Source organism: Myotis myotis, unplaced genomic scaffold (assembly GCF_014108235.1).
Source record: "Myotis myotis isolate mMyoMyo1 unplaced genomic scaffold, mMyoMyo1.p scaffold_m19_p_16, whole genome shotgun sequence".
NCBI lineage: Eukaryota > Metazoa > Chordata > Mammalia > Chiroptera > Vespertilionidae > Myotis > Myotis myotis.
Window position 1 is genome coordinate 25111569 of NW_023416320.1, and position 25411 is coordinate 25136979.

General features: G+C 34.2%; 1 protein-coding gene across 4 annotated transcripts in view; it reads left to right on the top strand.

Annotated features, from left to right (window-relative positions):
* The window catches only part of LOC118670785 (MDM2 binding protein), a 55660-nt gene that overhangs the window by 2766 nt on the left and 27483 nt on the right, over positions 1-25411 (top strand). For all 4 annotated transcript variants that reach the window (XR_004972473.1, XM_036338173.1, XM_036338174.1 and 1 more), the window contains exons 3-13: positions 214-287; positions 385-536; positions 2098-2156; positions 3669-3813; positions 4808-4925; positions 9005-9139; positions 10950-11044; positions 11848-11920; positions 13580-13697; positions 20114-20287; positions 21498-21605. Coding sequence is in view for 3 of the 4 variants with exons in the window: in XM_036338173.1 (XP_036194066.1) it covers positions 214-287; positions 385-536; positions 2098-2156; positions 3669-3813; positions 4808-4925; positions 9005-9139; positions 10950-11044; positions 11848-11920; positions 13580-13697; positions 20114-20287; positions 21498-21605 (1251 nt within the window). In the remaining variant the exon portion in view is untranslated. The remainder of the gene's footprint in view (positions 1-213; positions 288-384; positions 537-2097; positions 2157-3668; positions 3814-4807; positions 4926-9004; positions 9140-10949; positions 11045-11847; positions 11921-13579; positions 13698-20113; positions 20288-21497; positions 21606-25411) is intronic.

Sequence of the window (25411 nt, forward strand, 5' to 3'; positions counted from 1 at the left end):
ATTGGGTTAATTTGCATATCACTCTGATTGGCTGGTGGGCATAGCAGAGGGACAGTCAATTTGCATGTTTCTCTTTTATTAGTGTAGATATATTACAGATATAACTTGGACTACCTATATGTATCAAAATTATATAATTCTCTAAGTATATATAGTATAACATCTGCTTAATTGTGGTATGTCTTTCTTCTAATAAGTGTAATTTTTTTCAAGCCTGTTCAGTGGGCGGTGTACTTGGCTCCAAGAAGTGGTTCTTTGCAGTGCAAGCCATATGTGGATTTTATCAGGTAATATAAATTTAGAAATATAGTCATTAGTGAGTGTCTTTATTAATATAAATAATTTCACGGACCCATCATTTAATGCCATCTTTTGATATATTAGTTTTGTAGTTCTGACTGGGAAGAGATACATTTTGGTACAGAAAAAGATGAAATTGAAGATCTTCTACAAACCAATATCGAAGAATGTCTGAGTGCTGTTGAGTGTTTTGAGGAAGAAGATAATAATAGCAGGGAGTCCTTATCCTTGGCTGAGTATGCTTATATGCTTTTTATAATGTCTTTAGTTCACATTAGATAGTATTTTAGCTATAGAATGAAGATTAGATATTTTAGCAGCTATAGTAGAGGATTTTAGTTACTTGACACTTTCAACTTTTCATTTTGGAAGACATCAGACGATTTGGGCCATTTGAGTAAAATTCTTTAAAATGCAAAAATTGGAATCAGATAATACTTAGCTTTAGCTTACATAATTGTAGAAACCATAAAAAGTGATATTTTATTTAATATGCCTGGTAATTATATTTTGTAATGAATAGAACCTTTAAGATTAATAACTGAGCATTCAAAGCAAACTATTATTGTTATTTTGCTATTTCAGGCTGAAATATTATTTCTTCAGTTTCTATATATCTACAGTATTTTAAGTACCTTAAAAATTCATAAAGAGTTTTTGAGGATTAAATAGGTAATTGAGTTCACTTTTAGTGTTTTTTTTTAATTGTACAATATATAAGCTAATTCAGGTGATACAAGTGGTGATAATTTTTTTCATGAAATATTCTGTCTTGACTCATAATCAGTGCCTTTTATTTTAATCTCCCATATTGCATTATGAAAAACCACTTTTATTTACTTTAGTAGTCAATTTATATTTCAATAAATTGTTACAGATTTTTAAAAAGTTTCAGTTTTCTATTTTTAGGTCACATTTGTTTGTACTGATTGCGAAGGGAGACATTGTAGAATTGTGGAAAGAACCTTGAACTGGGGGTTATATAACTAGTGTCTAATTACATGATTTGGGGCCACTTAACTTCTGTGGTCCTTTGTTTTCTTATTTGTAAAGCGTTGAGATCCTTTCAAAGGATTCTAAGGTATTTTCCAGCCTCAGATCACTGATAATTCCTTATGTTTTTCACCACTACTACAAGACGATAGACAAGTCGAAAAGCAAGAATTTCTAGTAAATGACCTACTAATTATTTCCACAAGAGGGAGCTTGAATACTATACTTTATCATAGATGCCTTATGTTTTTTAGACAGTGGTGGGTTTATAATAAAGGATTTAAATACCTGTATGATTTACAATAAATTATTTTGTGAAAAAAATAATCATACGGATCAAACTAAAAGATTTTGAAGAATTTGAGTAGAGCTTTATATTTCCCAGTCAGGGCTGTTATATGCAATTCAGAGCAAAGCAGTATCTGTTATTAAACACTTAGCAAATACCTTACTTTTAGGATTCAAAATAATGCTTGGTCTATTAGTTATGATTTTTATTTAATAAATACGTTTAATTTAGGGAGCTTATCTTTGTTATTGTTTGTTTTTGGGTATGACTGAGAAATTGAACTCAGGATTTGCATCCTGTCTTCCACACCTACTAATTATGTAACTTTAGGGAAATTCTTTTAATTAAGGACCACAATAGTATTATAGTAGTACATCATGGAATTATCATGAGGCTCAAATGAGATAGTGCATCTAACATTCCTTACAGTATCTAGCATGTAGATGCATTAGTATTTATGATGAGATATAATGTGTATGTGTTTTTGTTTTTTCTAACTTACCTTTTTATTTTAGTCTATATGAAGAATCTGCAGAAAACTTGCATCAGTTATCAGACAAACTTCCTGCTCCTGGTAATGTTTTATGACTGCTTTCAATAATTTGTATCGTATTTTACACTTTCTATGAGTGATAAATTCAGTCTTTATCCTTGGGTTGTTATTTTTAACTTTGAAATTCAAAATGAAAAATAATTTCTTAATTGAAGTTGATACAAAACATAGTTTACTACTTTAATAAAATACATTCTGGAGACATTAGAGTTCTCTTATTTGTTTTTATTTAGTGAGACAAAAATTAGAACTTAGAAAATGAAATACCCATCTGTTTCCTAATTTACTTTTTACTGAAGAATCTTTCCACTACATACCAATGTTTTACAGAGTATGTTCTATAGAGCATTAGTCCCATACACAACTCCTGGAGGAAGAAGTTCTTTCACCTAGATAATTTAATAACATTCTTTTATGCTGTGAAATCGCTATATACATCAAATTTAAAGTTGTGCAATAAGAGAAGCCACTGGTTTAGCATTTTTTTATAGAACTATTTTATAGAATCATATTTTATGAATACTGCATCATACTAGCTTTAAACTGTTTTTGTCTTAAATTCCAATTTCTTTGTGTTAATCAAGTAGCTGGCATCTAAAGCTTGGTATAATTTGCTTCCACAAATAAACTTTCAAAGAGCTTTCTTTGAATATTTTTCTTATTCAAGGCCATTTATTAAGCAGATATTTGTTGTCAATTATATGACATACATTGTAGTAGGAGCTGAGTATACAGTGATGAATAAAGCCTATGCAAGTACCATGGGTTTTATAGATCACATTTTGCTCCTTATACTCAAGATCGTATTTTAGTGTAAAAGATTCTGCATGGAAATAACTGAACACATAGATTAAAAAATATCAATTTTTCTAAGCAAAATGTGTCAAGTTCAAAATACTGAAATATACATGAGACAAAATTGGTTTGGAAAATTATGATACTTTCATTATCAAATTTTTATTTTGCTTCTGTTTCATTTTGATTGTTCTGCATCTTCAGTAAGTTCATAATTTTATAAAATGTAAAGTTTCATGAAGTTATCTTTCTCAGGAACCAGTGATGTCAGTATAATTGCGTTTTCTGAGTGTTTTTGCTTTTTTAAAAAGAGAATTTATTTGAACATTACAATTTTATACTGATTCATTCCCCTTTTTATAACAAAGTTAAGTATAGAAAAATGTGATGAAATTGCACAGGATTGTTTTTTCTCTGTTCAGTACAATAGTATTGATGAGAGCAAAGTGTGTAATTAACCACTGGTGCATAATTGACAAGTAATTGTGATGTAGTTAATTGTTTTCTCGCACATGATAACTATTTCAAAATAACATGGCTTTGAATCAAATGATGAACATTTAAAACTTTTTAGCTCCTAAAGATGTGTATTGTTTTGAAGAATTTTAGAAATTAAAGATAAAATTTTCCTTTATCTTCTAGATAAACATAAATAGTCAATCGTTCATGGTACTGTTTTAAGGTAGTTCATATCTAACATTTTTAGAAAATTACAAAAATGCCTTTTTCTCTTTCTAGGTAGAGCAATGATAGACATAATACTGTTGCCCTCTGACAAAGATCCTCCTAAATTAAAAGACTGTTTGCCTACTGTTGGAGCATTAAAACATTTAAAAGAATGGTATTCAGCAAAAATTACCATAGCAGGAAATCATTGTGAAATGTAAGTATCTTTGTTCATTTGATTATTGTCTTTGTTCTTTTTTTACAATTAATATGTTATCCTGTTAAATAGACTCAGCATTTGAAAAAATTTTAATGTGACAAGATAGTTTTATATCATACTGTGAATGGAGATTAATTGAAAAGAATCTAGATTTTTCTTATTGTGTACTTGTACTTTTGGTATGTTTAAGTTTTTAGTAAATATTATCAATGTAAATATATATATATGTGTGTGTGTATATATATATATTTGCATTAATTTTCACAGTGTGCTTTTAAGTAGGATTGTATTGTCCAGTGAGCACCATAATGAATACTATGGGTACATGGTTACACTGAATTTATAATGTTATAATTTTTTTTTGCTTTCTGTGCCAATATAGAAATAAATATATACTGTTGTGTTTTATGACATTTTAGTAAGGATCAATTTCTATTACAGTTTGATCCTTAAAGAGTATTCAAATTAGGTTTATTAACTTCATGATTTTTTTCATTCACCAAGTGTTTATTGAGCACTTACTTTATGCCAAGCACAGCAGTAGATGCTGCTGAGTTAAAGTGAGATTTGATCTTTTTCAGTGAAGTGAGGGAGAAACAGGAATGGTAATAGTCATGATAGTCTGTGATAAGTGCATATGGGGACAACTTAGAAGATTAGTTCTCTTTTTTAAGATAAGGAATCGGCGAGTCTGTGTGTGTGTGTGCATCTGATACACTTAAGCCAGCAATATTAAGGTAAAGTCTCTTTCTTCACCTGTAATATTAAAGGTAATAATTCAATGCCTGGGGATGTTAGGATTAAATGAAGATGTGATAGGTGATAGTAACTCACTCAGAGGCTGACTGAATGGGTATTCTATATTTTAAAAAGTAGATAAAAGCAACAATATGAACTTGCATTTTTGCCCGTTAGGTTTGTACTAAACTATAACCATTAAATCTAAGTAAAATATAAAACCCTATATTTAATTTTAATCTTTTAATTGTAGAAATTGTCAGAAAATTGCAGAATACCTTTGTGCTGATGTTGTATCTTTAGAAGATCTCGGGAATGCTGTTGACTCAAAGGAATTATGGAGGGGCAAGATCCAGATATGGGAAAGAAAGGTAAGTAGATTTCTCAGTGATCAGAGTTTGCAAAGCAGTCCTTTCAACTTTATTCATAACACAATTTAAATGAATCTTAGTGAAAATGTACCTTATAAAGATGTTCTAGAATAGCACTGTAAATGAACTTTCTGTGGTAATGGAAATGTTCTATCTGTGCTTATGCAGTATCCTACTAGCCTCATACTGCTACTGAGCACTTTATATGTGACTATTCATCCCAAGAACTGAGTTTTTAACTTTATTTTCTTTAATTAATTTAAATGTAAGTAATCACTGTGATTATGTTTTGGACACTATAGTTCTAGAACAGGGGTGGGCAAACTTTTTGACTCGAGGGCCACAATGGGTTCTTAAACTGGACCGGAGGGCCGGAACAAAAGCATGGATGGAGTGTTTGTGTGAACTAATATAAATTCAAAGTAAACATCATTACATAAAAGGGTACGGTCTTTTTTTTTTTTTTTTAGTTTTATTCATTTCAAACGGGCCGGATCCTGCCCGCGGGTCGTAGTTTGCCCACGGCTGTTCTAGAATGTAATATATTTTTTTTAAATATAGAATTTGACATTAGTTAACTGCATGTTGTTTAAGCGTCTTTATTTTATCACATACATAGGAAAATTATTTAGGACATAATATCTTACCTATAATACTAGTTTAGTAATCTCTGCCCTCTACTAAGCAGTTCTCTGATTTTGAGCAATTTTTTTTAACCTTGCTGGACTCCAGATTTCTTAACTGCAAGTTGAGACTATCAGATTAGTTGGACTTCCTAATCTTAAATTTCTCTGAGGTTTCAATTCTGTTTGCCATTTCTTCTATGAATATGTTTGGTGTCTTTTATAAGTTGTGCCCCTGTTGAAGTAAATGTCCTAGAGTTTTGTATATAGACAAAACTAAAACCAAGTTTCTTAATATTTCTTCAGGGTGACGTGGAAACATGAGTAGGCCCTTGCATTCCTGTAAAGGTTTATTGCACCTATTACTAGTCTTTTTTTCCCTTTTCTATTTATCCTTAATAATAGTGTAATACAACCTCTAATAAGACAGCAGGAATTAATGCAGCTGGGTCCTTATTGATTTGAATGCTTTCTCATCTTAAACTTGGGAAGGTAAAATCTTCAGGTAAACCTTTCTGCAGTGGTTTTTAATTTAATATACTAGGTGTACTGGTTCATAATGCGGATTTTTTTCAATAGATGGAGTTACACATATGTTGATATATATTTGATTTGATATGTATGCTATTTTGTTGTATTGCTCCTTCAGATTACCACTTGTTCCAATTGATGGCACATGCACTTTCTGAGCAGCACTTCAAAACATACGAAGAAGTGGAAAATTGGGTCTCTGGATGGTCTGCCTCAAAACAAGAAAAGTTCTATTGGGGCGGTATCCACAAATTACCTGAAAGATGGGGGAAATGTGTAGCTAGCGATGGACATTACTTTGAATAAAGTACTTTTGATGTTTCTGTTGAAATGATCGTGTTTTCTTTGATTACAAAATCTGAATTATTGTGGTTAATAATGCAAATTAATTATTAACCGATTAATAGTTTGGATTAGCTATTAACCGGTTAATAATGCGGATTAACTATCAACCCGTTAAAAATGCAGATTAATTATTAACCAGTTAATAGTTCGGATTAGCTATTAACTGGTTAGTAATGCGGATTAAGTATTAACTGGTTAAAAATGTGGATTTTGAGATCCAAAGAAAACATGATCGTTTCAAGAGAAACATCAGAAGTGCTTTATTCAAAGTAATGTCCATCGCTAGCTACACATTTCCCCCATCTTTCAGGTAATTTGTGGATACCGCCCCAATAGAACTTTTCTTGTTTTGAGGCAGACCATTCAGAGACCCAATTTTCCACTTCTTCGTATGTTTTGAAGTGCTGCTCAGAAAGTGCGTGTGCCATCGATCAGAACAAGTGGTAATCTGAAGGAGCAAGGTCTGGTGAATACGGTGGGTGGGTTAATACTTCCCAGGCAAGATCTTTTAACGTGTCTTTACCTGGTTGTGAGGTGTGTGATGGTGCGTCATCACGAAGCAAAATTTCTTTGCCGTGTCTTCTGGCACATTCTGGTCATTTCACGATCAAAGCCTGGTTCAAATTGATTATGTGTTGTCAGTAGTGATCAGTATTAACAGTTTCACCTGGTTTTATAAGTTCATAATTCACCACACCTTCCTGATCCCACCAAACGCAGAGCAGTGTCTTCTTTCCGAAGCGATTTGGCCTTGTAGTCCATGTTTATGGTTGACCTGGATCAACCCATGATTTTGTGCATTCGGGATTTTCAAAATAAATCCATTTTTCATCACCAGTCATAATTCGATGCAAAAAAGACTTTCTTTCGTGCCGTTGAAAGCAACATTTTACTGATGACTTTTCCGTTTTCCATTTGTCTTTCCTTCAGTTGATGTGGCCCCTATTTTCCTTCCTTTAAAATCTTTCCCATTGCTTGTAAACGATTGGAATTTGTTTGCTGAGCAACGTTTAATCTTTCTGCAAGTTGTTTTTGAGTTTGACACCCATCTTCATCCAATAATGCTTGTAATTGTTGATCTTCAAACTTTTTCGGTTGACCTGGATGTTCTTTGTCTTTCACATCGAAATCATCACTTTTAAAGTGTTTAGATCAGCATTCACAAGTATCTTGAGATGGAGCATGTTCACCATAAGCTTCCTGAAGTATATGATAACTTTCAGCAGCACTTTTCTTATAAATAAAGTAATGAATTAAAACTTCCTGCAAATGTTCTTTTTTTGGCATGAAATTTGACATTTTTAAGCGTAAAAATATCTATGATGTTAACACCTTCACAAAATTTGACATATGAAAGTTTTGAAGCTTGTATTCAATACAGCAAAATAGCATACATATCAAATTGCATATATATCAACATATGTGTAACTCCATCTATTGAAAAAAAATCCGCATTATTAACTGGTACATCTAGTAATTTTTAAATATATATTTTTATTGATTTCAGATAACGGAAGGAAGAGGGGGAGAGGGCTAGAAACAGCAATGATGAGAGAAAATCATTGATGGGCTGCCTCCTGCATTTCCACTACTGGGGATCTAGCCCACAACCCAGGCATGTGCCCTGACCCAGAATTGAACCGTGACCTCATGGTTCATAGGTTGACAACCACTGAACCACACCAGCTGGGCTCTGCAGTGGTTTGAATGTAAAGATCATATAGCCACCTGGAAGTGTGCAAGATACGATTAGCTAGGAGAATTGCTTTTGTATAATTTTTCTGAAACTACATGTTTTTATACAGACGGATAATGACCAGTTATTTTCATGTGATTCTGTTATTTTTTTCCATATCTCCACTGGATGCTTTTAAAAGTTGAAATCAATTTTTTTTTTTTTTTGGTTGGAAAATAGCTTTTAGCCTAGAGGAATTATAGTGATTAAGGACATAGATTCTATACTTAGATTGCCTGCATTTAAGTCCCAACTCTATTTCTTGGTGGTTTTGTATGATATGTTGGGTAATATTTAGCCTTTTGGTGCAACAGTTGTCTTCATCTGTAAGACAGGGATAATAATAGCTTCTAGCTCATAGATTTTTATGAGAACTAAATTATTTAAAGTACAAAGTAACCACTCAGAGTGTTAGAGATCATTGTTGTTACCCTTGGTATTATTAGCAACCCTGCTATTACTACTTCTGCAGGAATTGATCTTTCATCAGCAGCTTCCGTTGTCGCATGAACAAATTCTGTTTTTGCAGAACTTCCAGACTGGTAGGAAGCCAGATATTGAACAAGTATATGCAAAGGAGGTTATTTGGTTCCGTGGTTGCATAGAATGGACTTAATATACTTTCACAGGCTGGTGAAGGGCCAAGGAGAGCTTTTCATGAAAAATTCATGTGTGAGTTGAAATAAGTGGGATTTGTACATAAATGGAACCACACTTTGAGCTGAAGAAAGGAAAATAAATTTACATAGGGGTTTCCTCCCAACTTTTATATTGCAAGAAGATGTATTAATCTTTATAACTTTATTCGTGATGTCTGTAATTTTTTCCTCTTGATTTCTTTTCAGTTTGGATGTGAAATTTGTTTTCCTGAATTCTGTTTAAAGGGAGTTGCACCTAAGAGTTTTAATACATCTAACTTAAATACTTGCTTTCTTGACAAAAAGATAATTCCATCGAAGGATAAGACTTGTTTACCAAAGGTAATCTATGTTTAATTAATTTTGCAGTTATCCATTCATGCATATTTTTGTCCCTATAAGTTCGAGTTATAAATTCACATTTACTAATGTATTTTTATTATAGTAAAATTAAGTGTTTAAATTATACTGTGTAATCACATTAAATGTTGGCAAAACTATTATTGTTTTAGATTTTTAAAAATATTGTTTTAATGAAATGGGCCTAACTTTAGGTCATTATAGACCTGCAACTGCCGTTGGCATGAACTTTACTATGTGACCTTTCTTAGACTGAAAAGGTCAGAGAGTATGATGCAGTGGAAAGAGGAGAGGCTTTGATGTTAGGCAGACCTGGGTTGGAAACGTAACTCTGTCACCTATGAGGCATTATAACCTTGGGTAGATTGATTAACTCATTTGTGAAGTGGAGCCAATAATAACACACTTATCTTACAAAGTTATCATGAGAGTTAAATGGGGTGAGAAAATAGCCTCTGACATAGTACTGGGCATATGCTTCATTTACTGTGTTTAAAATGTTAGGTTTTTGTCCCATATCACCATAGATTCTTAAAATGCAAGTAATTATAAAGAATAATGATTAAAGAGGGTTTAATTGTCTTTTTTTTTTTTTACATTGGAATAATAACGTAAGAGCTATGCATGTAGAAGCACTCTAGAAATTCACTTTAAAAGGCCTAATTCAAGAATGCAAAATATAACAGTCATAACATTATACTGATGTCAAATGGATGGGTGTTATTTTCTGACCCAAGGGTAACACAAAAAGGCGATGGAAACACATTTCCCAATAGCTGTTCAGAATTGATTACTTTAAGCAACTTGTCATGGCCATCTTTCAAAGGAATATTAAATTCTTTTCTAAAGATTAGGAACATAAGATTGATGATCTCAAATTCTCATCTTTGGTAGTACCCCATTTAAGTAAGAATAGCATATCTAATTTTTGCTTCAATTGAAAAGAACCTTAGGGTACAACCTCTTCAGTACATGTAAGTCTCTCAGTCTCTCTCTCTCTCTACACACACAAACACTCTATATTTGTATATATGTATGTTTATATACACTGTATATGTATAATACAAATATACTCACACATAAACTTACATTGTAAAATTACTCAGCTTTCTGCCAGTCTACAACTTTGTGTTGGTTCCTCAATATATCTTCACTTTTTTTTGCCCTTCTTATGAAGCGCTCTAGCCCCATCTCTTGAAATACCTGCCCTTCTTCATTAGCTCACTCCTAATTTAGTTGTTGGCTCTACCCAAAGAAATACTGCAATGTTATTTCTGAGTGGAACTTTGTTAATTAGCACTCTTGCCTTCACTAGTTTTCTGTTTAATTTTAATTTTTTCAGTGTTTCCTCCAAGGATTTTTGTTTGTTTGTTTCAGCATACCACTTAACCTGAGTTCATTCTGAGGTCACCTTTCTTTTGCTTTCTCAGTCTTGTAAATTCTTAGTTTTTTTAAAAAATATTCTAGTCTCTTGGGTTGTCTGTCTTGCTGAGAATAAACAGGAAAGATTGAGAACTTTTCCTTTGTTGCTTTCCTCTTTTTATGACTCATCATCTCCCTGTTAATATCTTTCTAGTCCTAAGAAATCTCCATGTCTGTCTCTCGGCTCTGATATGTAGAATTGAAATGGAAGAAATTCTTGTCTGCTATAGAGGATGAAATGTGTGTTTGACGTTATGTGTAAATACATGCTTTTTTAGATTCGTTTTAAAGTTTTAAACCTTAATCACCTATTTGTTCAATTTTACCTTATAGTGTTTAAAGTATTATATAATTTTAATTTCTTTTCTAGGTTTTCCATTATTATGGCCTAGCTTTAGAATTTGTGCAGCTGATAAAATTATCAGACCTACCCTCCTGCTATCTGTCGGACATTGAATTCGAGTTGTATCCTTTCATTTATATCTTCATTTTAGGTTACATTTTCTGTGTTGGGTAGAATGTTTCCTTGTCCCACTCTACATTAAATGTTTGACTGTGCTGTTTTATATAAGAACAGTATTCAGTATACTTTTCATTGCCATTGTTTTAAGAGAAGTTCTACAGCTTGCGAGAAAATTCCTCCCCTCGAGGATTGTATTTATACTTCTAGACGAGGCAGAAGATTTCCTGATTGCTACTTGCTGCTTATGGGGTTGGGAGGAGGGAGAGTGTTAGGAATACATAGAGAAAAACAGTAGTTTTCATATTCCAGAAATGCTCAGTAGTTTCTGTTGCCATCAGCAGAATGGGTACGCGCCAGTCTATTGTATCTGTTATATACTAAAGTAAATATGAATGTGATCAGTTATACCTGTAAATATTCAACAAATTTTAAATTCTCTTAAAAAATGTAATGATTTTTAGAAATAGACCTAAGAACAGGATACTTTGTATAAAAAAGAAAATGTTGGCTGAAAATGGAGCATTAGTATAGTGTCCTTGAATTTTTGTTCAGAAGTTACAGTTTTTACAGATCTCTTGTTTCTAAAGTTTATAGTGATACCATTCATACTAACACTATTTCTTGGTATATTTTCATAATCGGAAAAATAATTATCCTTAAGGAAAGGAGTAATTGTAAATTCCTAGAGTTAAAATTTTTAATAAATAAATTCAAGCACCTTGTGAGTTGGAGAATCAAACTTGTCTTAGGGAGTAGAATTGTTTTACAGTTACCGTTCTTTCATTTCTTTAACTCCTTAGTTCAGAGAACTGACAAAAAACAGTACCAAGAAGAACTCCATGTTATTGTTGGAGCAGATTTCTTCTCTATGTGGCAATGTAGGGAATGTGTTTTGTTTCTAACTCAATATTTAATGATGTGTGAGAAAAGGGACTATAGTTTATGAATCTGTTTTTGAGTGATTTGGTTTCTTTAATATAACATGATTTTGGGCCTAATTTATATTAAGCCACTTTGGACTTTTCATAATAACTCCAAAGTCCTCTGCAGACATGAAGTGTTGTTTTGTTTTTTAGAAGAAATTTTCAAAATAAACTTCATGGCGAGATTTAGAAATGTCATTCATGTTTGTAGCAAATGTTTAGTCAAAAAGAAATGACTCAAAAACTTGGTCACTTCTTTGGCCTGTGGGTCCAGCCACATTTGTATCAGGCTATATGTTAGGCATTGAACTTCATTTAGCACCTCTCAACTGTGAAGTTCTAATTATAATGATTATGTAATTGTCAAGTATAACTGGGCCCTGATCTAGCATGGTCACATCACAGTCTTTGGGTCGTGCAGTTTTGCCGTGCATTTAGGACTTTGAAGTCTTATTTATGCAACAATGAAGAACTAGGACTTAGTACTTAGAAAATTACACATAGGTCTTTTATACTTAGTGATTATTTTACATTGCTAAATGTTTTTAATGTCTAATTCTTGACTTTGTAAAATACATTTGACTTAAAATGAAAAAGGTTATTACTATAATAATAAAGGAAAATAAGCACATTAATTACCTTATTTTCTTGTAATATACTTATTTTTATGTCTGTTAATAATATATAAGTAAAAGTAATAAGTAGCAGTAAAACTAGCACATTAATGCATTATTTGAGTATCACATCTCTTGTAACCCATCCATCTATGGAGGACAGTTAAAAGTGATTTTGCCTTAGATTTAAGATCTATAGCAAATGCCCCGACTAAATTTCCCCAGAGTTTAAAAATATGTATTTATTGAGATGTGCTGACTGTTATAGCTTGTGTTCTAAAATAAGTGGCAAAATGCCACTTTCAGAATTGCAATTTGTTTATTCAGTGCTTAATCAAACTAAAAATTTACCTAAATATATTATGGTGGTTTTTTGAAAACAAATATTTAATAAGCATCTGTCTGGCCAGCCCTGGGAATACAAAGATGAATAAGTTGAGTTTGCTCATAAATCAGTGAGAAGCTGCTGTGTGTTTCCTGGCATGTGATTCATGTGGTTTCTCTGCATTTTGTACTTATCATCATTAAATCTTTAATTTCTAGGAACAGAAGTTTTGAAGTTGCTTACTAAATTATTCTAATTTTGAAGCCAGAACAATAATCCATCCAATCAAAAGGTTATAAAATTATGGCTAAATATGACAAAATCTTTTGATGATATAATTTCTGGCCTCTCATTAGTTTTCAGAAAAAGAAGAAATTATACCTGTAACCTGAACTTGAAGCAGATATGTGAATAGTAAGGTTTTTTAGAGATTTATAACCAAAAAAGCTTATAGCTTTGAAGAACTTTCTCTATTTTTGTTGACTGGTCTTTGGCTTTTTTGGGGGTGTAGGGTGGAGGTGGGGCATTTTTTTTGTTTTTTAGTGGAGTTATTGGGAGAGAACATTACTAAATACATTTTATGTAGGTGAAATATGAGAGGAAACTTGTCAGATGATACTACTTAAGAATTAATATCAATGTGCAGTCACTAAAAGTATATTCTGTTTTCAATAGGTTGGTGCACTTTTTGTATTGCCATGTACTATTAGTAACATACTTATTCCACCTCCCAGCCAACTCAGTTCAAGAAAATGGAAGGAATACATAGCTAAAAAGCCTAAGGCAATCAGTGGTAAGTAGGAAATCTTTAAGTTGTTTCACTGGTATGACATAGAAGCAAAATTTATCAAATTTTCAGTGGAGATAACTTTTTCTTTATGGGAAAATAATATGTATTACTACTAATTAAAAAGGATCCACATCATTTGAAGATTTTATTTTTATTATCTCTAACAATCAACTGTAACATAAAGTATATACATTCAAAAGATATCAGTGATCTCAGGCAGAACTTAGGGTTTTTAGATAGCTAATTACATTGAACATGGGTTTTTTGGAGACATTTTGGGAATAAACTTTGTAAAAAAAAGTGCTTAATTTATTATACAGCATATTAAAAAAACAGTTTCTGTGCTCTTAACCAAGATGTCATTGTAAAAATGAAATTCTTATTTCTTTTATTAAATTAGATGATTTAAATTCAAACCCTAGTATTTCCTGAGTTAATTGAAGCTCAAATTGTTAGTAACTTGCCCAAAGTAACACAGCTAACGTGTGTTCCTTCATGCTTTGCTTTTTGGAAAAGTAAAAAAAAAAGCCTTTTAATAGATGTCGTCTGTTCAGTGTGAACCAAAATTTGTACCCCAGTTTTTATCAGTTCCTCAGGTTTACCATATCATCCCTTGATGGAATAAAATACATACATACATATGTATTAGTTTGAACCATATGGTATTGTTATATGGGTATATCAAAAATTGTTAAATATCAGCGATTTCATATCGTTTGACTTAAAATAGAAAACCAATTCCCCATTTAAGTATGCTTAAGTTAGGAGTTGCAAAAGAGCCCTGCCCTTTGTGGCTCAGTTGGTTGAGAGTTGCCTGTGTACCTAAATGTCACTGGTTCGATTCCCAGTCAGGGCACTTGCCCAGGTTGTGGGTTTGGTCCCCAGTCGGGGCATGTATAATGTTTCTCTCTCTCTTCCTTTCCCTTCCTCTTTCTCTAAAATCAATATAAACATTAAAAACAATAAAAACATTAAAAAATTACAAGAGTAGCAAAAGAATGATTTTTAAAAAGGGTTTTCAGGAAAAAACTCAGAAAGTATTATGGTACTGGTAAAAAGGCAATAAGAACTATATGTATAAACTAGTAGCCCTGCACACGAATCCGTGTGCCAGTAGCTCTCTGCGGGGCCTGGCCACTCCGCACCCACTGCCCAAAAGCTCTCTGCGGCCAGAGACCCATCTGTGGCCAGGTGCAGAAGGCTTGCCCCCCGCCCACCCCCCCACCCCCCCACCCCCCCCCTGCCATGCCCACTGCCCAGAGGCCCTCCGCTGATGGGGTGGAATGCTTGCCTCATCGCCATGGCGATGAAGCAAGCATTCCGCCAGGCTGCTCACACTGCCCACTCTCAGTGGCCGCCCCACCCCCCCCCCCGCTCCACCCCCCCGCCCTGGACTGGGGGACTCTGGCGGGGCTGAGAGGACTGGGTGCTGCCATCTTTGTGATGTAGTGATGGTTAATTTGCACATTACCCTTTTATTAGATAGTATGCAATTCAGTAAACCCTATTAGATTTCTGAAGCAAGACTTCTCTTTAAAACTTGTATTGAAAAGCCGGTTGTACCATAAAAAATATCTGGCTTATCATATGCTCACAGAGAAGTTTTATGAAATTGTTAAAAACTAGATGTTGATCATCCCCTAACTTTATATTACAAATGAGAAAGCTAAGCTACAGAGAAATCAAAAAACTTAAATTACAGGGTGAAGTCAGAATTTGCACCCAAGTCTGAATGCGTCTATAGGCCATCCACAATAACTTTAGATTTCTAAGTTTATTGTTGCCTCATTTTTTAAAAAAATTTGAATTCTTTTGAAAGGAAAAATTTTAAAGGTACTTTTGAAAAAAATAGTATTATTTTGCTGACAGAAAAGTCATGTAATAAAAATATTTTAAAGAGACTAGACTAGAGAGATCAACCAAAGGACTTGTATGCATGCATATAAGCCTAACCAATGGACACAGACAACAGGGGGGTGAGGGCATGAGGGAGGTGTTGGGGGGAGGCAATGGGCTGATAAGGGCACATATGTAATATCTTAATAAAGAAAAAAAAATAAAGAGACTAGACTAATAACTGATGAAATATTTTGAATTGAAGCATGTACTTTCTTCATTCTTAAGTCAGTGTTGAAATTGTTTTGAAATAGTGAGCTGACACTAATAAGGTTAAAATTACACACCATAACTGATCTATGAATAAATTTCATATTGAGAATGGATAAAGGACTCTGGTAAAGATTTTGAAAGAGATTTCAGTGGCAAAGAGAAAGTATTCACTCAACAAATATTTATTGTGTGTCTCCTGTATTCAGGGCATTATTCTAGGTGCTAGGATTCAGCAGTGAACAATATCATTTCTTGATCGATTTTAGATTCTTTGTAGAATTGTGGCAGGGAATTTTCTTGAACACTCTTAGTGGCAGCTAAGTTTTGCACTAAGTCATCGAAGCTTAGTCTGACAAATAAGGTGGGGGATGAAAGTAGGCAGTACATTTTTTGGAAATGCTTTATGAATATAAAGTAAGTATATTGATTTTTAAAAAATGTTTTCTTTTTTGCCTCTTCAGTTGACTCAAAGGGCCATTTCAAAAGTTGGGTCTAGAATTGCTTGAAAAACGATGTCATTGGAAAATGTGTGGTTTCCAAAAATGCCTACCTTGAGGATTATATTATATTTTATTGTTTAATATTTATCATTATCAAAATAATTGGGCATATTATTTACTTTTCAATAAGTTAGAATATTCACTTAACAGTTGTTTCCCAAATTATCCTGGAATATTTTGCATGATATCATTTGAAATACTATTTTCCAGTTATATTGTTGAACTATTATAAAAAAGAGGGGGTTGGCTACAGGATTTTAAGAACTGCGGAGAAATGTATTGATATAAAATATAACTTGGTTTTTATTATGCTAAAATTTTGTTTGTGAATGAAACTAGTAATGACACAGTTTTCATTATAGTTTATATATTACTTACAAAATTTGATGCAACTAAAGGAAACATGTAATTTCTGTTTCTCCCATCTTGCCTATATAGTAGATCCAAATGCATATTTGGTTTTGGTGTGGGGGGGGACATGCAAGCCAATCAATCTCTTAGAAGTTGACAGTGTAAAAATAACAGATGAAAATAGAGAAGAATTTTCCATTGTAATCATTTCCCCTTATTTCTTCAGGAAAAGCTATGGGAATTGAATAACTATGCTAATTATAAATCTGTTACTCTGTATTTACATAAAATTATTTAGTAAGTCTTCAATTAACACCTGCCAAATCTGGAACACCATTTTTTAAATGACTGCATAGTCATTATGATTAGGGGAATTCTGTAAAATAAATGTTTTTCTTTTAAGGAAAATAAGATTGTTGTAATTATAGGCTTCAGTGATTAAAGTTCTAATAAAGGTGATAGGATTTAAATAAGTATGGAAAGGATATGTAATTGGAGTTGCAAAGTGCTAAATTGGTAAATGAATTAAGGTCACTAAGTCTTGGAAAATCTTAGTTTCAAATACAACTAGTAACAAGCGTTTTTTCTTTCTAATCTTTATCTAAATTCCTTTTCTAAGATTGATGTTTGTGAATAGGATTAATGTCCCTATTTCAAGCTAATTGTAAAAAGTGTGTTTTTTGTATTGCATAATTGTTTTGGGGGATAGGCTTTAACCCACAGTATGCTCAAATCTGTGAAATGAACTATTGTAATAAACTTACAATAGATTTTTTTTTCTTAGTATATATAAGAATTTTGAACGCATTTCTCCATTGTCTTCCAATTTTGGTGCTGTTTAGAATTTTAGTGCCATTCTCACTCTTGGCTTCCTTCCTTCCTTCCTTCCTTCCTTCCTTCCTTCCTTCCTTCCTTCCTTCCTTCCTTCCTTCCTTCCTTCCTTCCTTCTAAGCAAGCATTTTCTCTGGCATTTTGTAGAATCTATTTTTATTCTGCTTTTTAAAATCCTCACCAGAGGATATGCACTTTATTGATTTTAGAGAGAGAGGAAGGGAGAGAGAAACATCAATCGGTTACCTCCCATAGGTACCCCAACTGTGGATGGAACTAGCAACTTGGATATGTGCCCTGACTGGGAATCAAACTTGCAGCCTTTTGCTACATGGGTCCAGGCTCCAATCAGCTGAGCTACCTGGCCAGGGCTCTTTTTATTCTTGTACTAGAAGCCCAGTGCACGAAATTCATGCACTGATAGGGTCCCTAGCGGCTGCCAGCTGCCGACCTGGTACTCCCGCCCTTCCTCCAGCCAGCTCTGCCCCCTGGTCAAACTCCCAGACAAACTCCCAGTTGAGGGGACAATTTGCATACTATGCTTTTATTATATAGGATTATATAGGATGGGGCACTCAGCATGCCTGGAAGTTTGTCTTTTTATTGGGACAATGTTGTTATAATTATTTTGTTGATAATTTCCTTTCCTCCATTTTTTAATGTTTCCTCTTTTGTTAGTCGTGTTTGGATGTTGTACCTCCTGGTTTGGGTTTCTCTCTTTCTCTCCTATTTTATATTTCTTTGTCTTCTCTTATTTTTTTGATAGATTCATTAAACTTTATCTTCCAACCTATTAGTTGAAATCCTATTTCTGCTTTCTAATTTTAATTTCCATGAGCTCTTTCTAAGTTAATGTTCTTTTCTTGTAATTTTCTGTTATTTAGTTGATGCAATATCATCTCTGAGGATTTTAGTGGTCTGATTTGTTTTTGTCGTGATTTTTTTTTTACGCCATATTCTTTGTTTCTCTACAAGTCCCTTTTTTTTGTTTGTTTCTTTCAGCATCTGGCTTTCATAGTAAAGACTTTCCTTAAGTCTCATAATGTTTGGCTGTCTGCTCATATTTAAGAGAGAGTACCAGAAAGCTGTTTGGAAAACTTGGGTGTATAGGTAGAGCTCGTTGACTGGGATCTTCATGTTAGGGTGATCTTGCTGCACCATTACATTAGGTGACCCCAATATTGGGATTCTTTAGTCTGTCCTCTAGGGCTGACCACATTTCCAAAAGAAGTCTCAGTTCTATCTGTCTTCTAAAATTCTGGAAGTTATGTAGATGAAGAAGAGAAAAGGGCCTCAATGTTCTGTATAGAATCAGTCACCTAATCCACTGAGAACCAACTCGGACCCTAAGCTCTGTTTATATCTCCAAGGCCAGGGACACCTTGTTTTATCTTCTTGAGAGGATAAGCCACTGGTTTTCTGGGCTGGGGAAAGGACAACCATTTACCTGAGTAGAATAAGGAGGAGCCGGGAAGCCATATTGCTTCTCAAACAGACTTTTAACCTGTCTTTTTTTTTCTTTTTTTTTCTTTTCATTTTGTTTTATTGCTTAAAGTATTACAAAGAGTATTACATGTGTCTCCTTTTTTTTTTCCCCCTTGACCTTCCCCTGTCCTCCCCTACCCCCCAGTGTCTTGTGTCCATTGGTTATGCTTATATGCATGCTCAGCCTGTCTTTTTATTTCACCTTCATTTTGCTTCCAGTGCCATCTGGGACCACCATCCCAAAGTCTCCTGTCAGGGGTTGTAGTATAAATTGTCTTCCTTCTAAGCTCTCTCCTCTGTTTTTCTCAGCTTCCGTAGCAATGGAGAGACTGAGGCCTGTTACCATTCGTTCATCTGCTTTCCTGCTTTCAAAATTTAGTCACTATTCTCTTCTCTCAGATATTAGTCCTTGGAGATTTCTGCTATTTTAAAATTCTCTTTATTCTCATTTCATGGAATTTCAGGAGATAGTGAAAATAAATGATTATGTCCAGTTCACCATCTTCAATAAAAAGGACTCTGCTTCTATTTTTACTTTCAAAGGCATCACAGTTTTTCTTCGACCTTCACTATAACCCTCACTTGATTTGTTTTTAAAATATACTAGACGCTGTCTTAACTGACCTTCATGTAACTGGCATGCCAGATTAATGAATGCTCTCCATTCCCTCTGCAAAAATACATTATGGGTGCCCACTGCAAGGAGCAAAAAGCTACTCTTAAGCACATCTGTACACTGCTGCTCCCACCACTTGAGTTGTGCATGCCTGCAGGGGTCAGTTTATTCCCCTTTAAAGAAATTGAAGCTGGACATAGTAGTTGATACATTATAAGTGGGTTTTATAAGAAAAATATTATGGAACTCTAATGAGCAACATCAAAAGTTAATAAATGAGTACACACAGTTTTAATTTAAATTAAAATTTGTATTTTTCTTATGATTATCAGATTTCATTTTAATTTTTTTGATTCCCTAATTTTAACAGCTTTCTCAGTTAACTAAACAACTGCTAGCCCCAAATATACTGGGTAACAGTTTGTTTTACAATAACACAGGATGTCATTATATTCTCTGGGTCCGGTGTGTGATTCTGCCTTGCTGCATGGTGAATTTTCACATACTTAAAAATTGTTTTTGTTTAGTTCCAGATGTTGAAGTGAAAGGAGAGTGTTGTAGCTATTACCTCTTGTTACAAGGTAATGACAGTAGAAAATGCAAAGCCACACTGATTCACTCAGCCAACCAGATCAATGGCTCGTTTGCCCTCAGTTTCATTCACGGAAAGATGAAAGCAAGGACAGGAGAAACCCAACTGGGTAAGTGTTAACTTGAGTGGAAAATATTTTGACATTTGTTTGTATCTATAGGTATAATTAACTTATGTGGTTTTTGATGAACTTATTTTCCCCAAACTCCATTTCACTTTCAGTAAATTTATCTTTTATTTTAAACATAGTATTATGTATTTGAACAATTTAGAATATAGAGAATTAATCCCTTTATATTGTACCCAGTAAACTTTACTAGGTCAGCCCTTGATTCCAAATAGGACATTTTCAGTATAGTCCACTTTAAACACATACTATGTTTCTATAATTTCTCATTTTCATTTACTTTCTCTCAAGCATTTTATTCTGTTTTATTGCTCACCTTTTCTCTTCAACCTGTATGCTTTGGTGTTGCTACTGTGTGACAAACGACCCCAAGATTAGCTTAAAAATGACTATTTATTACTATGTCTCATAGTCCTGCTGACTGGGCTCAGCCCAGCTGGAGTTTCTGTGTTAAAGTCCCACATCTGATTGCAGATACACAGCTGGAACTCCAGTCATGTGCAGACTAGAGCAATTGTTCTAGAAAGCCTCAAGGCTTTCTGTGACCTAGCCTAGAGGTCATTCACTATCAATTTACCATACTTTATTGTTTTCATAGGGCTAGCCAGGATTCACCGTGGAAGGGCTACACAGTGGGTGAATCGCAGGACATGTGGGTGATTGGGGGCCATCTTTAGATACCTAACACTACTCCATTTGTGTTTTGTGTAGGAGTTTATTTTTTAATTGTCATTTTTTAAAAATTTTAATTACATGAATTGGAGTAACATTGGTTAATAACTGTAATTTTCAGGTGTATAACTTTATAATACAGTATCTGTCTACTCACCACTCAAAGTCTAGTGTCCTTCCATCACCATATATTTGACCCTCTTTACTCCCTTCATCCTCTCCGTACTCCCTTCTGTGTAGGAGTTTCAGTAGCTGAGCCCATGGAAGAAAATGTGATGAGGGAATTCTACTCTACTACCTAAATTCCCTCAGCTTAAGAAGCAGGTCAAAGTTTAAAATGCACGATAATTTAATATGTTTGTTTTTTGCAGCTTAATTATTTAATTGGAAATATGAAGATCAAGAGAGATGAATAATTGGCTTTTACTTTTTAAATTATATATTAGCGCATTAGCTGGGAACTGAATATTAATTGTTGTCATAGAATATCTTTAATACTGACTTTTTTTGTGTGTCTCAGGTATTCCTTTTGACTTCTTGTCGCTTCCACATTTTTCTGGAGAGCAGCTTATAGAAAGAGAGAAGCAGTTAGCCAGAGTTCAAGCTCTGGCTTTGAAAGAATGCCTGAGTAAGTAACAATTTGTACATTTTATTCTACTGTAAGAACCTGTTCGGATGTTATTTCCACACTTTTTCTTATATACATTGTCTTTTAGGTAAGACACTCATTTGTAGAACTATTCTTGTTCTTGTAGAGGTGATGTAAGAGTAGAAAAGGACCGCAACTTTTTTCCCACCAGATTAAAAATATTCTTATTTATTTGTACATCACAGTTAACATTTATAGAAATATTTCTTCAGGAAAATTCTGTATTTCAGCATTTTTAAATGTATGCTAGGAGACACCTAAATTGTATTCTGGTTAACACAGAGCTCTTTCTAAAATGTCTTTTTACATATTTTTAGCTGTCATAAGAGAATAGAGACTGCAAAGAGAAGAAAATGCATGTTTGGAGAAATTAAGATGTTCACCTGAGCATTGATTCCTAGACTTAATCATGACTACCAATAATAATTAAGCACATGTCACATATGGGTGAAGTTGGCATTATGGATTTTTCCTTATTCAAGAAATTAACACCTTTTCAGGGGTCATAGTTTAAGTTTTTTTTCATATACTAAATGTTAACTTGGTTATCATTCATAACATTTTTTTATAAGTAGACATTCAGTAGTACCTAATATGAACTTATTTTAAGCTACTGTAATTAATTGATAGAATTTCTAAGAAATTAAATCAAATTGTGAGGCCTCACTAGTTACCTATAGTAAACATGATATTAGAATTCAGTAGATACATTATAAAGTATCATTATAATGGTAAAAACTACCATTTTTGAAAGCACTTTAAAAATATCTTGAATTAAATAGCCTGTTTTATTCAATGGAAAATAATTTTAGAGTATTTGGTCTCAGTTGTTCATGTAAGAATTACCTTCTTTTTCAGTTGTACCAAGCCAGGATAATTGTGTAGTCTTGAACTCCTCCAACCATTGATTTTTGTTTCCCCACTATGAAAATATTACCTCAAGGAAAATATAATTAAAAAGGCAAATCAGTTTCAATAAAAAGTAGTACATGTTAAATGCAAAAAATAAAGCAACAAATAGAAATATTAGTATTTTTGTGAATGGAAAACCTTTATTTCAAACATCAACCAGCAGTATTATTCACTTCTTGACTTTGTTCTGTTCCTGCTAACCTCTTTGTAGGCCCTGATTCCTTGCCATAATAAGCCTCCTGCAGCCTTTTAAACTCAGTTCCTTCAACATCTCCCCTTCCTTTCATCTTCACCTCTCTCCCTGACCCTTCCCACCAGAAACACTGTCCGAGTGGAAGGACAGGCCCCTCTTTGAAGCTGGTGCATCTCTCCATTGAGTAAGAAGAGTGAACCCCAGTAGGACTAGCCCTCTGACATAGTCGGGAAGGGGAATATAACAGCTGAAACCTCATAGCTGCCTGCAGGGGTGACTGGAAGCTCTGGGGGTATGGGTGTGGGGGGAGGGGGAAGACCATGAGTGATAAACAAATGCTGAAAATGTAGAAGTACCAGCAGCTGAGCTGTAACCCAGGTAGCAGCCAAAAGGATGCCTCAGCTCCAGGCAAAGGGCAAAGGGCAAAGGCAGGTAGGGGCCTGAAGCTGAAGGAAGCCTTGGAGCTGGTAGCTGCTGGAGACACCAGTTCTGGGCATAGCCATGAAGTGGCCAACTTGCAATCTGAAGCATTAAATCTTGATTAAGATTAATGACTCAGTTAATCCCTTTATGATAGAAATGCTTGCTGAGCCAATCTCTTCTCTGTTTAGAGAGTTAATGTTGGATTAACAATTTGGGGACAAAAATGCATCTGTTCAGAATTCCTGTGTCTCAAAAGACAGAGGACAATGGCTGCAAGACAAAGTTTCCAATGTAAGAACATCTGAGTGTGTATATCAGTGATTTCAAAGAAGTGAATGTAAAATTAATCAATTTATGCATGATGAAAAATCAGTAATGTAATAGGCACAGTTTTCTTTGGAAAGAAAAACAATGATTCAGAAGCAGTACAAAGATTGTGGTCTTTGATGAAAAACAAAAACTTGTTCCAAAAGGATTTTGAAAATAATTAAGACATGGAGTAAATTTATACTTATCCCCCATGCCCCCCACCCCCTTTCCTCTGCCTAGTACAGAACCAAAAAGAGCAACCAGGAAAGTGTGCATGAAAATGGGCTCATGCTCTAGCGGGCTTGGCTCAGTGGATAGAGCGTCAGCCTGTGTACTGAAGGGTCCCAGGTTCGATTCCGGCCAAGGGCACATGGCTGGGTTTCAGGCTCGATCCCCAGTAAGGGGCATGCAGGAGGCAGCCAATCAATGATTCTCTCTCATCATTGATGTTTCTATCTGTCTCTCTCCTTCTCCCTTCCTCTCTGAAATCAATAAAGAAATATATTTTAAAAAAAGAAAATGGGCTCACATTATTGAGGCTCTTTATTTAAAAAAAAAAAAGAAATAAAATTCTTGGTTAGGGTTTAATTTTTTAGAATGTTTTATTTTAATTCATTTCACTTATTTCTAAAAGTTATATCTAATACTATTTTTTAGAATGATATTTAAAATGTGTAATTTTATAATTTATACTAGTGCCCCCGTGCATGGATTTGTGTACATTGAAAGGAAATTAATTAGAAGTTGGCCACAGAGGTGGGACTGGGTGAGAAGGGCCAGACACTCCCTGGAGCCAACCTCCCCTGGTCCCTCCCTGGCTGGCAGCACCTGGGATAGCACCAGGCTGCTTGAAAGTTGTCTGCAGAGTGAGTGGGGTCCTTCTGGCAGGTGGGGTTCCTTGGCCTGGCCTGGGAGGATCAGGCCGAAACCAGCTCTCCTACATCGCCTGAGGGGTCCCAGATTGCAAGAGGGCAGTTCTCAGGTGACGCACCCTGGAATTCCTCTCTGGTTCTGGGTGCATTCCCGAGAACCGCAGCTGCCAAGTCACCGCAGCTCAGCAGCTTCTGCGTAGAGCATCTCCCCCTTGGTGGTCAGTGTGTGTCATAGCTACTGGTTGGAACTTCTGGCCCCTGGTGGTCATTGCGCATCATAGCTACTGGACGGACAGTTGGATGGTCGCTTAGAATTTTAATATATAGACTTTACCTGATTTTTTTTGTAATTTGTAACTTTTTGTATTTGGAAATATGAAATACCTTGTTTCACTGATTTTTAAAGAATACTGAACAATTTTTAAATAAAAGGCTGTTCAGTATGATTCAAAACACACCCAAACAGCAGTACTGTCATTTTGTTCCAATATTGTGGTCCCTACTCTGAGCTTTTCAGTCTTTTTTAGCATTTATAGAACCCAGTGCAAACCTGATTGATACCCATCAGTTGATCCTTTAGATATTCTGCTCTGGATTTTTCTTTAATAAATTCTTAGTTATTACCAGTTTTTTTAGGAATGGTATTCTTTTGCTAATTTAGTTTTCAACTTTAATCCATTATATTTCTTCTAAGTTTTTATCTACCATTTGTATACAGAATCATTTGTGTAGAGATTATTTTCACCTTAGTAAATTTTCCTGTTCATACCCCTGTTAATCTCTATATACTTTCTCTCTCTATTGCTCAGTCATCCAGATCAATCAGAAGTCTTACCCTGCTTTCCAGTTTGCCATATTTATATATATTTAACAGTTTTAATAAGTATGGGCCAGGCTCATGATTTAAGTATGTTTTTAGAGTTAATACAAGTGTAAGGCTAGTTTCCAAAGCATATTACTTATTGTACACCTTTCAGATGAAAGGCAATCATTGATAACTTTTGTTTTTGGAAGGCTCCCAGCAGCTTTTTATATTCTCACTAAGATGTAATAAAAGCTGCATATATTGCCACTAT